This window comes from Acinonyx jubatus, chromosome A2 (genome assembly GCF_027475565.1).
Source record: "Acinonyx jubatus isolate Ajub_Pintada_27869175 chromosome A2, VMU_Ajub_asm_v1.0, whole genome shotgun sequence".
Lineage (NCBI taxonomy): Eukaryota > Metazoa > Chordata > Mammalia > Carnivora > Felidae > Acinonyx > Acinonyx jubatus.
In genome coordinates this window covers 91,171,010-91,186,598 of record NC_069383.1, presented here as the reverse complement: position 1 = coordinate 91,186,598, position 15,589 = coordinate 91,171,010, and the positions used below count along the sequence as shown (strand labels likewise).

The 15,589-nt window shown below is 43.1% G+C and overlaps 1 protein-coding gene across 19 annotated transcripts in view; it reads left to right on the top strand.

Moving 5' to 3' along the window:
* NRCAM (neuronal cell adhesion molecule) overlaps window positions 1–15,589 on the top strand; it is a 283,687-nt gene that overhangs the window by 192,636 nt on the left and 75,462 nt on the right. For 12 of the 19 annotated variants that reach the window (XM_027071662.2, XM_027071659.2, XM_053218639.1 and 9 more), the window contains 2 exons: window positions 11,875–12,075; window positions 14,519–14,536. In XM_027071662.2, the coding sequence (XP_026927463.1) occupies window positions 11,970–12,075; window positions 14,519–14,536 (124 nt within the window). In that variant the 5' untranslated portion in view covers window positions 11,875–11,969. Of the gene's footprint in view, window positions 1–8,978; window positions 9,128–11,874; window positions 12,076–14,518; window positions 14,537–15,589 lie in introns of those variants that run through there. The other 7 variants (XM_053218642.1, XM_027071661.2, XM_053218638.1 and 4 more) reach the window with 2 other exon arrangements.

The following is a 15,589-nucleotide window of genomic DNA, read 5'->3' as shown; positions in this document are numbered from 1 at the left end:
TATAACTTGGCTTCGGAAGCCTTATAGCATCCATTCTGCTGAGCACTGCTCAAAACAGCTCCCTCCTAAAAACAAAAAACAAAAAACCCCAAAACCGCAGCTTCCCCTTGCCTGTTTGCTACCTATCCTCTCTGACCACCCCCAAGCAGCCATTGATCTGTACATAATTGATTCTCAGATTATTGAGTTAAATTTAATTAAATCCTCTAAAATTCCCTGCACATTTTGCTGTTTGCATGAGAAGATGGCCGTTCGTTTAATTGAGGTGTAATTTACACACAACGTTCTATGAGTTTCAGGTGTATGCCATAATGATCTGACATTTGTGTATGTTGTGAAATGATCACCCCAACACGTCTAGCCAGCATTCGTCACCATACATAGTTACAAGATGTGTTCCTTGTGCTAAGAACTTTTACAATTTACTCTCTTAGCAACTTTCAAATGGGCAATGCCGTGTTATTATTAACTACAGTCATCATGCTGTCCATGTGTATATCCCCTTGACTTATTTCTTTGTAACTGGAAGTGTGTACCTTTTCACTCCCTTCACCCATTTCACCCCAACCACCCCCTGCCTCTGACAACCACCAGTCTATTCGCTGTACTTAGGAGCTTGGTTTTTTGTTTTGTTTTATTTTGTTTTGTTTTGCTTTGCTTTGTTCAGATTCCACACGGAATGAGATCATGTGGTATTTGTCTTTCTCTGTCTCAGTTCACTTAGCATAATGCCCTCAAGGTCCATCCATGTTGTCACAAATGGCAGGATTTCATTTTTTAATGACTAAATAGCATTCCCTTGTTTGTGTGTATGTACGTGTATGTATATTTATATAAAATCACATCACATTTATTTGTTTCTATTTATTTTTAAGTAATCTCTACTCCCGATGTGGGGCTGGCTCTCACAACCCTGAGATCAAGAGTCACAAGCTCTCCTGACTATCCAACCTTTTTTTAAGTGAATGGCTGTACCAATTTGCATTCCCACCAGCAGTGTACCAGGATTCCCCTTTCTCCACATCCTCACCAACCCTTATTTCTTGTCTTTTAGATAATATCCATTCTACCAAGTGTAAGGTGATGTCTTACTGTGGTTTTATTTTACATTTCCCTGATGGTTAGTGATAGTGAGAAGCTTGTCATGTATTTGTCGGCCATCTGTGTGTCTTCTTTTGACATAGTCGCCCTTGTTTACTCTGGCTTTTGTTGCCTTCGCTTTTGGTGTCAGATCCCCAGTGTTTACTGGCTTAATCCTGAGCCACCTGACCAGGCAGGAGAAAGAGGGCCTTCGACTATTCATTGCCTCCTGTACGTGAGCATTCTCTGCACTCACACCTAATACTCTTTTTAGCTCTTTTTAGCTCTAGGAATGTCTTTGGGTTCTGTCTCCAACATTATTCTTAGTGGTGTCCCTGGGTGTCCTTCCCGCCGCCTCTCACCTTTCTGCTGGTTTTATTCTTACCCCGCCCCTTGCATTTCTAGATTCTGCTGGCTGCTCTTCCAGGCTTTGAATCCCTTCTCCACAAAATATTGCCTCTCCTATTGCCCAAGTGATGTCCACTGGCCACAGGAGGTTCAGCAAGTGGTAGCCGGACCCAGAAACCACTGCTCAGCCTCTGCAGGAGCCCCACGCCTCCTCCTCTCTGAGAAGAGACTGGACACAGACTTGCCTCCCCGCCCACGTCATTCTGCCCTTTGTTGAGATGGTCACGTGCACCTGATACTCATGTGTCCATCTCTGCCTTGTCAGGCTTCATCAGATTTAATAACCAGTGGCCTCGCAGAATCTGATGCTTGGGTCTCTTTTTTTTCCAAGTTCTGGTCTTGGTTTTATTTTCCTGCGGGGGCATGTCAGCGGCTATACTCTGGGTGGCTGCTTTATTTGGCTCTGCTTCATTAACACAGGCGCAGAGCTCACACTCCAAAGCCCAGGGCTGGAGGAGACCTTAGAGATGTTCAAAGCGTGAGCCCTTACAGAAGTTGCCCTGGAAATCTTTGAGATTCCTTTCATGTGCTTAAGAGAATTATTTTTTGCGGGTATTTTTCTGCCTAGTTTCTTGGTGAATTGCCATAATTTCAAAACCAAAAAAAAAAAAAAAAAGATACTACTCATAATGTAACTTGGAAATTTCTTACACCTACGGTGTATCTTTTATTGCTTTGTCTTTGTCCTCCTATGTCACGTTCCCTTCTTATTTCCCAGCTCTCTTTCCAGAAAGGCACAAATGTTTGTCTTTAGGAAATAAATGCTCAGCTTACCCACAAAAATGGTTCCATGAAAATGGAACTGAAGAGACAAAGGGGCAGTAATTCTAAGTGTAAGGTTCTTATCAACCAACTTTGATAGAAACCAGAGGCTTTTCTATCCCAATTATTCCGGGAAGCAGGACACTTGGACCCAAAATACTTTCTTCTTGCTGGCGTTCCTAAATCGGCTCTTGGAAATGCCATTTCTTTCACTGCATAGTGGAATAAATCCTTTCTACGGAGCCCTTTTCAGTAGTAGGAGAAATAGAATGTGATCTTCTCATAGAAAAAGCGGTTCCTGAGAAGTCAGTGTCTTTTAGCACACACAACACTCAGCAGAGTATTCTAAAGCTTTGATCGATGGGTTGATTAAATTTCAACATCGTGGAGAAAATTGTTTCTAACATCCATGCGTTTGTGTGCTTCGCTTTCATAGAGAATATGGACTCCTAAGGAGCTAATATTTCACTTCCTGGAAACTGAATTGTATTCTCAATGCTAAGGAGCAAGATGCTGTTTGGAGTAAATCTGACAAATTCTTTTGGAAGCAAAGGATCACTTATTGATTTATTTTTTTTATAAATGCAGATTTCCACATGGCCTGTTTAAAGAAAACGAAGTGCAGTAGGAGTTAAATATTTCATGAATTACTCCCCTGTTTTGCTGATAAGTCCTTTGTAGTGCAAAATGCATATCGGCAAGTAACGGAGATCTGTTCTTTACGTGAAATCGCCTCTGGCTGGAATGAAGGATTTCCAGCTAGTTCGTTTATGATAATATACCTTTCCTAGCACTGATAACAAGTGGAGAACACAATTCTTCATGTCATGTCAGTCTCCATTTCTCATTTCCATGGTACTGTTGTGATTCTACGGAGCCTGGATACCTTAGCGAAATATATTTTGAAACATTACTGTGAAGATTATAGTCATCTGTGACATGGCAGGAGTGACATCCCTTGGATGTGAGAAATCTGGGCCTTCTGCCTCCTCACCTCCGCACCCAGGCTCATGTTTGGGGAAAGCCCAAGTTACAGAAGAGAGTGATTCAGAAATGCAGCGAGGAGAAAGGCAGACGAGGTGGCCGCGGGCAGCCAGCGTCCCCACAGCCCTGGCTCACTGTCCTCCTGGACTCTGATCACGGAGACGAAACGTTAAGACGACCCTCCCATACGATGTCACTTTGGAAACCCTTCCCAGAAAAAGCACCTTTCAGATCTACGGTGACTCGAGCATGCTCTGTGTGGCAGAACTAGTGGCCCTCACTAAGATATCTCAGGAGTCATTGACTACTGGCCAGCTGGCTGTGAGCAGAAGACGTGTGTGTCACCTCTGGGTGGAGGCCATCGAGAGCGGGAGAATACGGGCACTGGAAGTCACATGTTGAGATGGCAACATTACAAAATGGTGGTGCTGCCATCAGCCTGGAGCAGAGCCCCCAGTCTGCCCACACTGGACATTAGCATGAGTGAGATATAAACTGTATTGTGCTGAAGCATTGCAACCACTGGGTTAATTGCTCCCTGCAGGATTGGCTAATTCTCTCCCCCACTCTTCTCCCCAAACCTGCCCGCAGGCCCAGCAGGAGAGGAGCACACAATGAGATTTTGAACCATGCCTTGCGTCTCCAATCCGAATGGTTCATGCCATTTAGCAGGAATATCAGTTTATAAATCCTGGATTCTTATCTTTGAAATGTGACTTTTTTGCTAAGTGGCCAGTCTGCCAGGCATCCCAAATACTATTTTCTACTATTAAATGGCCACCATTTTGCCATGGGTTGTCTACTTGACAAATGGACAAAGCGTTGCCCATTTAGAATACTAATATCCCGTAAGGCCTTTTATGCTGGAGGTTTTAATAAACTGTTTCTGATCCTTACATCTTTTCAGTGATACTTGTGGAAATCTCACTTTACAAGAAGATAAATAGAGCCCTGGCTTGTTTCCGTGGCCCGACAGAGTTTCCAGATATATGACTATCAAGACCCGTATTCAGAATTAAATTTCCATTTCTCAGACCTCGCCTTTAGAGCAAGCAGTTCCCTACTTTCAGTGTTTAAAATTGTTTCTGTTTTCTAATCTGAAGGAAACCAATGGGGAGCGGACCTTGGGATGAAGGAGTAGACCTGTCTCTCAGGCTTGGCTTCCCTCTTTCTCCTCCCCACTTTTTTCAGATTCCCTGTTTACTAGGAGAGTGAATGAACCCAATACAAGCCAGGACCGAGCTCAGAATCCTAGTCTGCTTCATGGACATGGGAAGGTGGGAGGGGTAGACTAACAACACCAAGCTGTCTCTCTCACCCTGTTCTCTAGCTCCGTGTTTGCCTTTTCTGCCTTAGAAATAAACTGATACAATATCTAAGACTCTAAATTAGGCATAAACCACATTTGTTTCCATGCAAGGAAATTTGTTTGACATCAGTGGTAACCGTCTTAAGTTTTGCATGAGAAATGTAACTTAAGTCTGTGCCTCTTGGCTGTACCAATATGTGCACAAGGAAGCATATCCAGGAGCAAACAGAAGGATAGCTCATTTCAGAGGGAAAAACCTACATTGCCAGACTCTTCATTTAGAATTCCTGTGGTTCCGGCCGTAATCTCATAAGGAGATCTGTGCCTTGGACACATCAGCACTCTCAAATGTGTGTATTAGAGTCTTTCTGGTTACAAGAGACAGCCTGTCTCAGTGTATCTTGTTAATTGTTCCATATGCCTGTGGCTGTGTAACAACCCAAAGTTTTGTGGCTTGAAACAACAATTTGTTGTTTTTCATAATTCTGAGGGTTTGTTAACCCTTAGATGGTTAATCTCTGGTTCTCTGTTCTCAGATGGTTCTGCTGCTGCATGTGGTTTACTAAGCTACTTGCTCGGTGGTTTTCAGCCGGGAATTCAGGTGGGCCCAGAAAGTCCACAGTGGTGTTTCGTCCCCCCAGGGTCTCTTTCCGATGGCCTCTCAACATTCCGTAGTGCAGCTCAGGCCTCCCAGAGAGAACTTACAAGAGCCCAAGCCCCAGTGTGCAAATGCCCACCACACCTCTGCTTGCATAATTCTTGCTAAAATCCCATTGGCCAAAGTATGTCATGTGACCAAACCCAGTGTCTTTGTGAGAGGTGACTGCAGGGTATGGATGCTGTGAGGAGTGGGCCACCCATGTAGCAGTCTATCTGTCCTGCTAGATCGAAGGCTTGATTCAGTTTATAAGATGCAAGAAAGACAGGAAGAGGCTTCAACCAGAACCACTATTGTGGCAAACCTCATTGAAAATTGGGACATTGCTTGGGGTACCAGGAGTGTTAGAGGCCTGGTTGTCATGGTTCAAGAGGAGTAGGCACTTGTTACCGCCTTTCAGGTGTTCCGTGATGCTGCAGTCACTCAGCAACAACTTGTCCCTGTTTCGACTAATCCTGTGGCTGCCCACTGGCCTCCTTCTGTTCTGGACACCTCATATCCTCTGCTTACTCAGGGCTTCTCATGCTGCCTTGCCTCTGTATGATCTTTGGCCTTTGTTCCCGCTCCAAACTATTGACTCACTCGACCTTTCTGCCTTGTATTTACCCTCCCCCTGAGAGACGAATTTGTTACCACTTTGTTGGTCACTGTTCAGCCCTTTAAAACAGCCCAGTCATCTCACACGCTCAACATGGCTGCTGCCTTCGTCAGACACCCACCCCTTCTAGCCTTGGTCAGGATGGTGGGGTCAACGCAGAAGGACAAAGGGAGTGTAGTGAGCATTTAGAGCATTACAGCCACCCGTTCATTCATAGTTAATTGTGATTGGATTTGGAGGTGGGAGGAGAAGGTCTTCCTTTGAGAGGCGCTGTTCCCTTTCTCTCTCACCGCACCCACCCTTCCTCTCCAGTCAGCTCTCCCACCCTTGCAGCTGATCCTGACGGCTGTCCGCAGATAACTGGCTGTACAAGTGTGAACAGGTGCCATCCTTGGTCAGGGTCGCTGTTAGTCTCACCCACGTGGACTTTTCATTAAGCATGCTTTATCCTTTGTCTTAGATCTCTCGATTATATCATTGCCTACTATTTCCTTTCTTGTAATTGGCTATGCTAAACAAAGGACGTGTGGGGGAAAAAAAGCCAGCATCCAAATCATTTCATGGGTTGCAAAAGGTTAGATCTCATTAAAAGGCGTTGGTATTTCTGATGCTCTAACTTCCGTGACAAAAGGGCTTGGATAAATTTTTCTAAATTCAAGAGGTCCTTAAGATCTCATTTTACGTATGTTTATCCTTATCATGAAATAGCTCTAGAAGGATTTGCAAAACTTGGTTAGTAATAACCCTCTCAGGGAGAAACTAGGTTGCTTACTTTGAATTTATGATCTTTTGTACCTTATGAATGTTGTACCACGTGCATATATTGCCTACTTTTAAAATTAACTTTGTGAAGCGTGTCTTCTCCACATTGTCCTCACTAGCAGTTCCTTGAAAAGGCCCCAGCCAGCATGTGGTACAATTCCAGCTGACAGTATTCATGTGGGTTCCCACATGAAGAGGCCCCCGAGGTCATGCTATGGGCAGCGCCGTGAAGATCTTCTGTCTGATCTCTCTATATGTATATCTATATTCAGAAACCATTAGGGTTTTTTTTTTTTCTTTTAACACCAGTGACTAAACTTGGTAATTCTACTTGCTTCTTAGTTAAATGCAAAATCAGAAACTACGAGAGGGAGGGAAATGCCAGGGGCTTCTCAGGGAGTGGCGATGTGAGCCGGCTGGAAGTTCCAGACCTTCCCAGAACCGGAGCTCTGGGTCTGGCACTTAACATACCGGGTGTGTGTCCTTAAGCAGGTGACTTTACCATTCTGCGCCTCGGCTTCCTTATCAGTAAATCGGGAGGTGTAATAGAGTTTACCTTTGGGGTTATTGGCAAGATGACATAAGTGAATGCGTGGAGCAAACTCCGTGTGATTCCTGGCACATGGAAGGTGCTCGATGAATCACAGCCATTGCGATGGGCTTTTTTTTTTCTTCTCATCTATTAAGTGGGCACCATACTTGCTTTCCTATTTTCTGGGGTTTCTATGGATGTCAAATAAGAGAACCAGTTATAGTGCTCTGAGGAATGGAGATTTGAACTGTTATCGAGACGTGTTCTATCATCTATTATTTGGGTAAAAACACCTGTTAATTGTCCATCTTTCCTTGAATACTATTCTAGCTTCTAGGTACCAGATTCCTTGTTGAAACTCTACTATAGGACATCCCTTTGGGCTGGGAGGAAATTAGAAACCTGTTCCTGGTGCTTCACAAAGTTGGCTTTGTTATTTGAAGAGACCGTTACAATTGCTGTGGGCACATAATCTCAGACTACTTTTTCTGAGGCGTTTTCATGGTAATGTAGTTGTGTGTAGATTTAAGTGTGACTTTGTTGATGTGTTCATTATGCAAAGTCATTTGTCCATTTCCCATTGACCTTCCTTCCATAGTCTCAGACTCAAAAATCTGTGATTGAAAAGCACAAGCATGGGCTAGAATGGACATTAATGCGCTCATTCTTATGGTAAACATTTAACAAAATATAGAAAGTAACCATCCCCAAGTAGACTGCTGAAAAACGCCTTTCACAGTCAAGATGATGTCACACTCAGTTAGTGTGGCCAGTTAGTGAGGCCAGACACTGATGGGTCACCAAAGCAACAATTAGTGTGCCAAAGGGCATCCAGTCACATAAGCATATTTGTTTATTGGCTTAGAGAATAGATTGTGTTACGTTGCACAGTCAGCATTGAACCACCCATGTTGGGACGCCAAAAAAGCACAAACAGACCAGAATAAAATGGTGATTAATGCATGGCCTTCCAGTTCTGGTTAAAAGCTGATATATTTTCTTAATGAAAATAATTTCATCTTTCACTTGAGAGAAAAACAAAGATTTATTTTCTTTCAAATGACAAGACTTCTTAAGCGGGTAACAGAAGAGCTATGTTTCTTGGGATTAATATGAATTCTTTTAAAATACATGGTAAACAATTCAGGGGAGCATTTGCTGTACGATTTAATATGTATTTTAGGCAAAAAGAAATAAGGGAACCTTGACTTGTATTTCTTTTCCAATGATGAAAAGTTTACCAAAGAAGGGAGATTTTTCTTTCCTGTCTGGAGGCAACAGGCAAAGAGTTGCTTTGAATGGAGTTAAATGAGGAGAAATATTAAAAGGCTTTTCTGTTTATCAATACTCCGGGGTCATTTTAACAGTATATGTGGTTTTAAATATCAGGGTGAATAATATTGCAAAGACCGACCTATCATTTGTCTTATTCAAGCATGCTTTAAAATGTCTGCGCAGGTATTTTTTTGTAAATTTCAAGCTGTGTTGTACTAACATACTCGTTAGCCTTGACTGAACATGATGCCTGCTACTTCCAAGTGCGGTTTCACTCGTTTTAATGTAATTGCATAAGCCTGGTAGTGTTGATTCACAGTTCTCGGGTAAGAGAGGATGACCGTCACCTTGCAAGGTAGGACCACAGGGCAGATGGGCTCCTAGCAGGGCAGGGCGTTGACATCAATACTGAGAGCACAGAAGCAGTGGTTTTTCTTTGTGAGACATGCCGAGCACATCACTCCTACGGAGAGGAAGCTCAATTTTCTGTAGCTGTGTTTGATTCTCACTTTGAGTGAGTGCTGGGGACCTAATGCTGTCCTTAGGCACGGAGTTTTTTTACCTCTGATGGCATATGTAGGAGGAGTGAGTGATTTTCCATAGGCAGGAGCCTGAGGATGGGGAGGGCAGTGGCTTTGTCCTCTCCAAACAGAAGCTACACTGGACACAGTTGTTGCAGTTAACTTACTACTTCGGAAGAAACACTTCATCTAGCTTACGACCCCCTCTCATTGTGAGGATTTACTCATGTCTCTTCAAGTAAGTCCTTTCTCAGTTTCTCTTACAATTTTAATTTTTTTCTTTATGCAACACTGTGATTTTGCGGCAATATTTTATTCCCTACAGCGTCTGAAAAGGTAGAGTGGGTCGAAAGATACCTCCTTGTCTGTGAAACTGCTTGGCGGTTTCCTCTCTTTGAAGGATGAAGAGTTAAGGCATGCAGGCAAAGTAAATAATAAGTTAAGAATTTAGAAATTGTAGGTGGTTGCTTAAGACCGTGTGAGCATTATAATTTATTAGTGCATCTTTTAGAAAGTGTTTTCGTTCCCCAGCACCTCTTCCAGAGAGTAAGGCACTTAAGTGAAATAAACTGACATAGAAAGCAGGAATACCTGCCATTGTTTCCTTGGATTCTGTGGTTTCCTCTCAATCTGTGTAGTTTGTAACATCCACTTGTTTTAGAGTCATTTGCGCCATTGATTTGTATTTTCCCTAAAGTTTATGTTGAAATTCAGAGTTAGTGTTCCACAGAAAAATCACGAGAGACCTAAGTAAATCTGATGAAATGATACAGATATGCTTTGCACACAGAGAAAGACTGCCTGGTGTATATTTGGGTTGGAAATAGTTGGAGGAGCTTCTCAATCTGCCTCTCGATGTTTGATGGGCGTGATTGTTCATGTATTGTAAATGGAAAGACAAATTTCTTGGCTCTGAAATGAAACCACATAATATGGATGTTTCATTCAGGAAACAGATTTATATACATATAATGTCTCTGTGTAGTATAGTAAGTTCTTCTTTTGGTATTTGCATTTTGGTATTTGGTTACCAAAAGGTGTCCCAGCTATAATTGTAATTGTGTTCAAATCAGAACTCAGTTGCTAGTAAAACACGTTATCCGGATTGTTTCATTTTTCTTTTATACATATAAACTGTATTCCATATATACGCATGATAGGAGAACTAAGTTGACCATATAGACAAGGGTTTGGTTTTCATACCCAATAGTGTAAATATAAATATGGCCTTAGGTAGATGGCAGTCAGACTACTCTGAATGCAACCTCATCCTCAAAGATCTGAAATCTCTATTTCTTTCCCCTTTCTCAAAACCTTTCTTTTTTTTCCTACAAATACTCATTTACTCTGTACCATGTGCCAGGCACTGTGATGGGCTCTGGGGACACAATAGGGAACAGGAAAGGTGCAGTCCTTCCCTTTAGGAGACTTTTAGTTTAGTGGGGAAGGTGGATATTAGAAAAAGACACAATTACACAGACAATGAAAATCGCGCAAGTCATTCGGTAATTAAGCTGTGGGAGCTATCGTCGTCTGCAATAACAGCATCCCTCTACATTCTCGAGAGAGCCATTGGTCACTCCCCTCTGTCTTCACTAATGAGAAGTCACGATTGAATCTGTCATTCCGGGAAGGAGTTGGCTGTGGGACAGAGGTCTATATTGTGTGTGTGCTCATGTTCTTCTGTGTGGGGCGAACACGTTCATGTGTGAGGCACACTATGTTGGGTGATGGGAGAGGGATACAGAAGTGGGAGAGGCACCACCTTTGCCTGAAGGAGTAGGGGAGAGAGCATGCGTATCAAAAAAGTCTATTTATCTTTGCATCTATCTGTATAATATACATCACGATTAAATGATTAAAACAAGGAATTTCAGGGGTGCCTGAGTGGCTCAGTCACTTAAGCGTCCGACTTCGGCTCAGGTCATGATCTCACAGTTCATGGGTTCAAGCCCTGCATCGGGCTCTGTGCTGACAGCTCAGAGCCTGGAGCCTGCTTTGGATTCTGTGTCTCCCTCTCTCTCTCTGCCCCTCCCCCGCTCATACAATCTCTGTCTCTGAAAAATAAACAGTTTTTTTTAAAAGGAATTTCAGGAATTCTTAGTGGGGGTGAAATGACTTCTAGTGTGGTTGATCAGCTCATGTTTCAATATTAGGTGATCTATACAGAAATAACTTGGACTTTGATAGGGAAATATGGTGGAGAGGGCATTCCAGGCAGAAGGAACAGAGTGAACAAAGGCAAGAAGGTGGGAAAATTCAGGGCATGTTGCAGGACGGATCCAAGAAAGGGAAGCAGAAGCCGACTATCAAACAAAAAAAATAGCTCTATGCCAACAGGACAAGACAAGGTTGGCAGGATAAATTGAGACCAGATCGCTGAAGTTTTTCTATTTTCTGTTTAAGGATGTATTGAACTTTATTTGGTAGATCCCACTGTTGAGGGGGGTGACTGTGGTGAGAAAGGCCTGGAACTTGGAGCCTCGGGTGTGCCTGCCACCGTAGTCTCAGTGAGGGAAGGGGAAGGCCCTGATTGTTGGCTGTTCACCTGGTAAATGAGTGTTTGAGGTTTGAAGCAAATTTGCCACAGTGCCCTGGACTTTCCCAAAGATAATCTCTAGCATGGAGAAGCCATTAGGCCTTCCCTCTTCCCTCAGTTGCCAATCGATTTATATGCCCAGCTTTTTTTCCTATTAGGAATGACATGGTAGGCCTCCGATATAAATGCAGATATTTTAAATGGGAAAACTGTAAGGATGGCCAAGTAGACAGATTTTACTTGACATCACTACAAATGCTTCTGACCTGATTTTAGCTGACGTATGAATAAATGATTATTCCAGCCTTGAAAGTTAAATATTTAAACGTTAGTTCCTTTTTGGAGTTCATGTATAATACAGAACTGATTTTCTGTGCTGCAGACTTCCTCTCGTTGCCTTCTTTTTTTTTTTAATACACCATAATTCTTATCCTACCCTTTTTCAGTTCCCTGCATGAACATTATTTAAACGTTGCACGCAAATCTTCTGCGAAAGAAGAAAAGGAAATACAGTCTGTGGGTCTCAGCAGGAGTTCAGCTAATGCAGCTTAAAATAATGCCGAAAAAGAAGCGCTTACCTGCAGGCAGAGTGGCCCTGATTCTCTTCCTGTGCCAGATGATTAGTGCACTGGAAGTACCACTTGATCGTAAGTATTAACGTTTCAAAGCTGTTAGGCCTGGGAGTTAAAGCCTCCCCAGCATTTCCCATCACTGTGAGCCGTGTGAATGGAGAAGGTGTCTGTGTGATACTGAAAAGCTAATCAAAATTAATTTGGCTTTTACCTCCAAGCACCTGGTGTTTATAAAGAGTCTCACCATAGAAATGGCCATTGAACTGGTCAGACCATTGTCCCCTCCCTATCATTATCTTTCTTCCTCCTCAGGTGCCTTTTGTATACCATGTGGCTCGGGGGGGGGGGGGGGGGAGGAAAAGGAGCGAATCGTGGGCTCCCCTGATCCAACAGGCGACTCTTGATCGAAGCAGTGTTGCAAGAAAACTCAATCACTTTAAAACGGCCATGGGGACATCCCCACTTATCCCCTCCCCACTACTCCACCCTCTCCCGTCATGCACTCAGGGTGCTCTGGAAAGATTGGGGGATGTTTTCTCAGCCAACCCCATGCTCCTCAGTATCCCCAAACAACCCATAATTCATTTTTCTCTTTTTTTAAAAATTTTTAATGTTTCTTTTCTTTTCTTTTTTTTTTTTTTTTTTGAGAGAGAGAGAGAGAGAGAGAATGAGTGGGGGAGGGGCAGAGAGCAAGGGACACAGAATCCGAAGCAGGCTCCAGGCCCTGAGCTGTCAACACAGAGCCCAACGCAGAGCTCGAACCCTCGAACTGTGAGATCATGACCTGAGCCGAAGTCGGACACTCAACCGACTGAGCCACCCAGGTGCCCCAGTTCATTTCTCTTGATTCCAACAAGGCAAAAGTCCCTTTAAATAGGAGTCTGGATGTAGGACGTGTGTCTTATCTGCAGCCTAGAGAAAGATCTTTGGCTTAAAAGATGTGATCAAAGACCAAAAGGTAAATTTTGAGAAGAAAACAAGTCATCTGCAAAAACACAATTTAAAATGGGACAGCGGGGACTACTGTCTTAACCTCCAGCGCCCCCCCCCCCCCCACCCCTTCCTGATAGTAGAGTACATGCTGAGCTCTTCCTTCTCTGGGTGGCCTGGCAGTGAACAATAAAGATAATGCTGGATTCCAACCAGTCCCTTCTCTTGCAATGGAAGCAGAATTTCAAATTTGGACAATTACTGTACTTCAGATTCATCCTTTACTGTTGATCTCCATGACCTCTTTAAATCCATTTGCTTCCTGAATAGGACATCTGCTTGGCAAGCTTTCCAAGGTGCAAGGAAGATAGCACTTTCTTGGGGGCCGTTCCATTGTCGGGAATTTCATTTTTTTGCCAAAGGATGTTGCAAGTGCCAGTGGGAAGACATTAAGAAGGGATGTGGTCTGCCCCACTCCCTGGAGACCTCCTTTGCCACGCATCTATGGTCTAAAGGACGATAAAATGCAACATCTCGTTATTTATTAAAGTATTATAAAGTATTCATTCATTGCCCTTCATTTCAGTTAAAAACAAAAACAAAAACAAAAACAAAAAGGTATGATTGGCTAAGGCCATTGGAGTTGGATTGCCTAAGTAAGCATTTGCCCTACCAGGAGAGAGACAAAAGCCCTTGAGAGAAATGGGCTTTTGTTCTCTCTTGTGTTAAATATATTCTCCCTTAATCTGACTGCCTAATCTAACCAGCAGAGGGGAACAGTCACCGAGGGCTAACTCAATTACCGCTGCTAATGGAGAAGAGGCATCACCATGATGAAAAGAAAGTCACGGACAATGCCGCTCCTGTATTAACCTTTACAAGTAGAAGTGACAGGCGGCACTGCAGAATCATTTGAATTGCATGCTAATGTAATTTCTTCCCTGCCCCTGTCCCCTACACCTCTTCTGCATGAGCTGCTCCTTGATGTGGGTCCTAGCAGCCCTTGGGTGAGGAGGGATTCTGAAGCAGAAATATGCTACCGGCTGAAAAGTTCCATTCCTGACCTGGAGACGAACCACAGAAATAGAAAACAAACTGCATTTGGCACGGATGGAGCACTGTCACTGTAGTGCTGTCCCATTGTTAGGCATTATGACCACGTGCATAGTGGTGTCTGGGATAATAGGATCAGACGCGACGCAGCATGTGACAACTCAGATTAATTGCAGATTCCAGCTATTTTTCAAATTGAACATAATTACTTGTCCGGCACAACATGTATGGAATGGAATTAGCCATCCCCATTCCTAGAAGAATCCTTTTTTTTTTTTTTTTTGCCTACAGCATTCCTTTTGTTCTTCCACATGTTTGTGTGGGATCGCTGCCACAGGAGGAAACAAAATCATTATTGGGAGTGTCTTCCTTTTACGACTCCACAACCGCCATTTTCACTGTACTGATTTTTTAGGTCAAACCAAATAGACGAGATGCCCCTTTGGTCTCCAGGGTTCTAACGTTCTTATTACTAACATCTGGTTTTCTTTAATCCTGTTTGCCCACTCACCTGCTGATATTGATGGGGAAAAAGCAAAACTTCTTGAAGACTGTAAGTGTCTTTCTGTAATTACTAGGCAGTGTGAAAACTTGACCCTGTCTTTGTTTTTGAATTAATGCTGTGAATTGAATGCACAACTTTATGATTTGTGACTAACGTCGTTTTAAGCATGTGCATTTACTATGGCTAAACATTGCATTTAAATACCAAGAAGCAAGTTTAATATGTTCCCTGCATGAATTCTGAGGACTCAGGTATTTACTCTTTCTTTTGCCAATATTCTGCTCTACTAACTTCCAAGCTTTATTCACATCTGATGTAACTCAATGAGAAAATTCACAAAATTTAAAGGAAATTACTGTCTGGTTCTAAATGCCATTAAATGCTTGCTGGGCTTAAGGCTTGTCTTTTGATATCTTTCAGAAGGTGAGCACATATGCATAGGCTTCACCCAAGTCAGCAGCCATATGTACGCCTTGCCATACTTCTTCGGCCTGAGGACTGTATGGACTAGCATTCCATCCAAATTCCAGTGAATTTGAACATTGTTTTCAAGTGTGCAAACGACAAATAAGCAGTCCCCGCTCACATCGTCTCCGAGTGGCTTGCTCTAAGCAAAACTTCTGCTGTCTTGGGCAGTGAGTGGGGCAGCATCTAGTATCTACCTAAAAAAGAGTTAAAAAAAAAAAAGTTTTCAGGCATTTGAAAGATCCTTTGAGATTGGATTAACCAGGAAAACCATGTAAAATCACCTTTCCCCCTATCGCTTCGAAGCATTTGTTCGTTGCCAGGGGACCTACGCGCTGTTCAGAGGTGTGGGTAAGCAGTACACTCCTGGCAGGTCAGAAATGGCATTGAACGGGCTCTCCTGCAGACGTGTGAACACAAGTTCTGGGTCTGAAACCACCAGACAGACCTCTGTCACTTGCAGAAAAGTACAAGGAATTGGACTGAGTCACCCCAACAGTCCCCCCATCGGCCACCTGGGTGTCCACCATTCAGGTGTGAAATTCCAGGCTTCTGTCTGTCATCCCAAACTCTATATTCCCAGAGCCTAAAAGATTACTCAAAGATGAAGCTTGTCCAAATAAAAATGATTGTGAT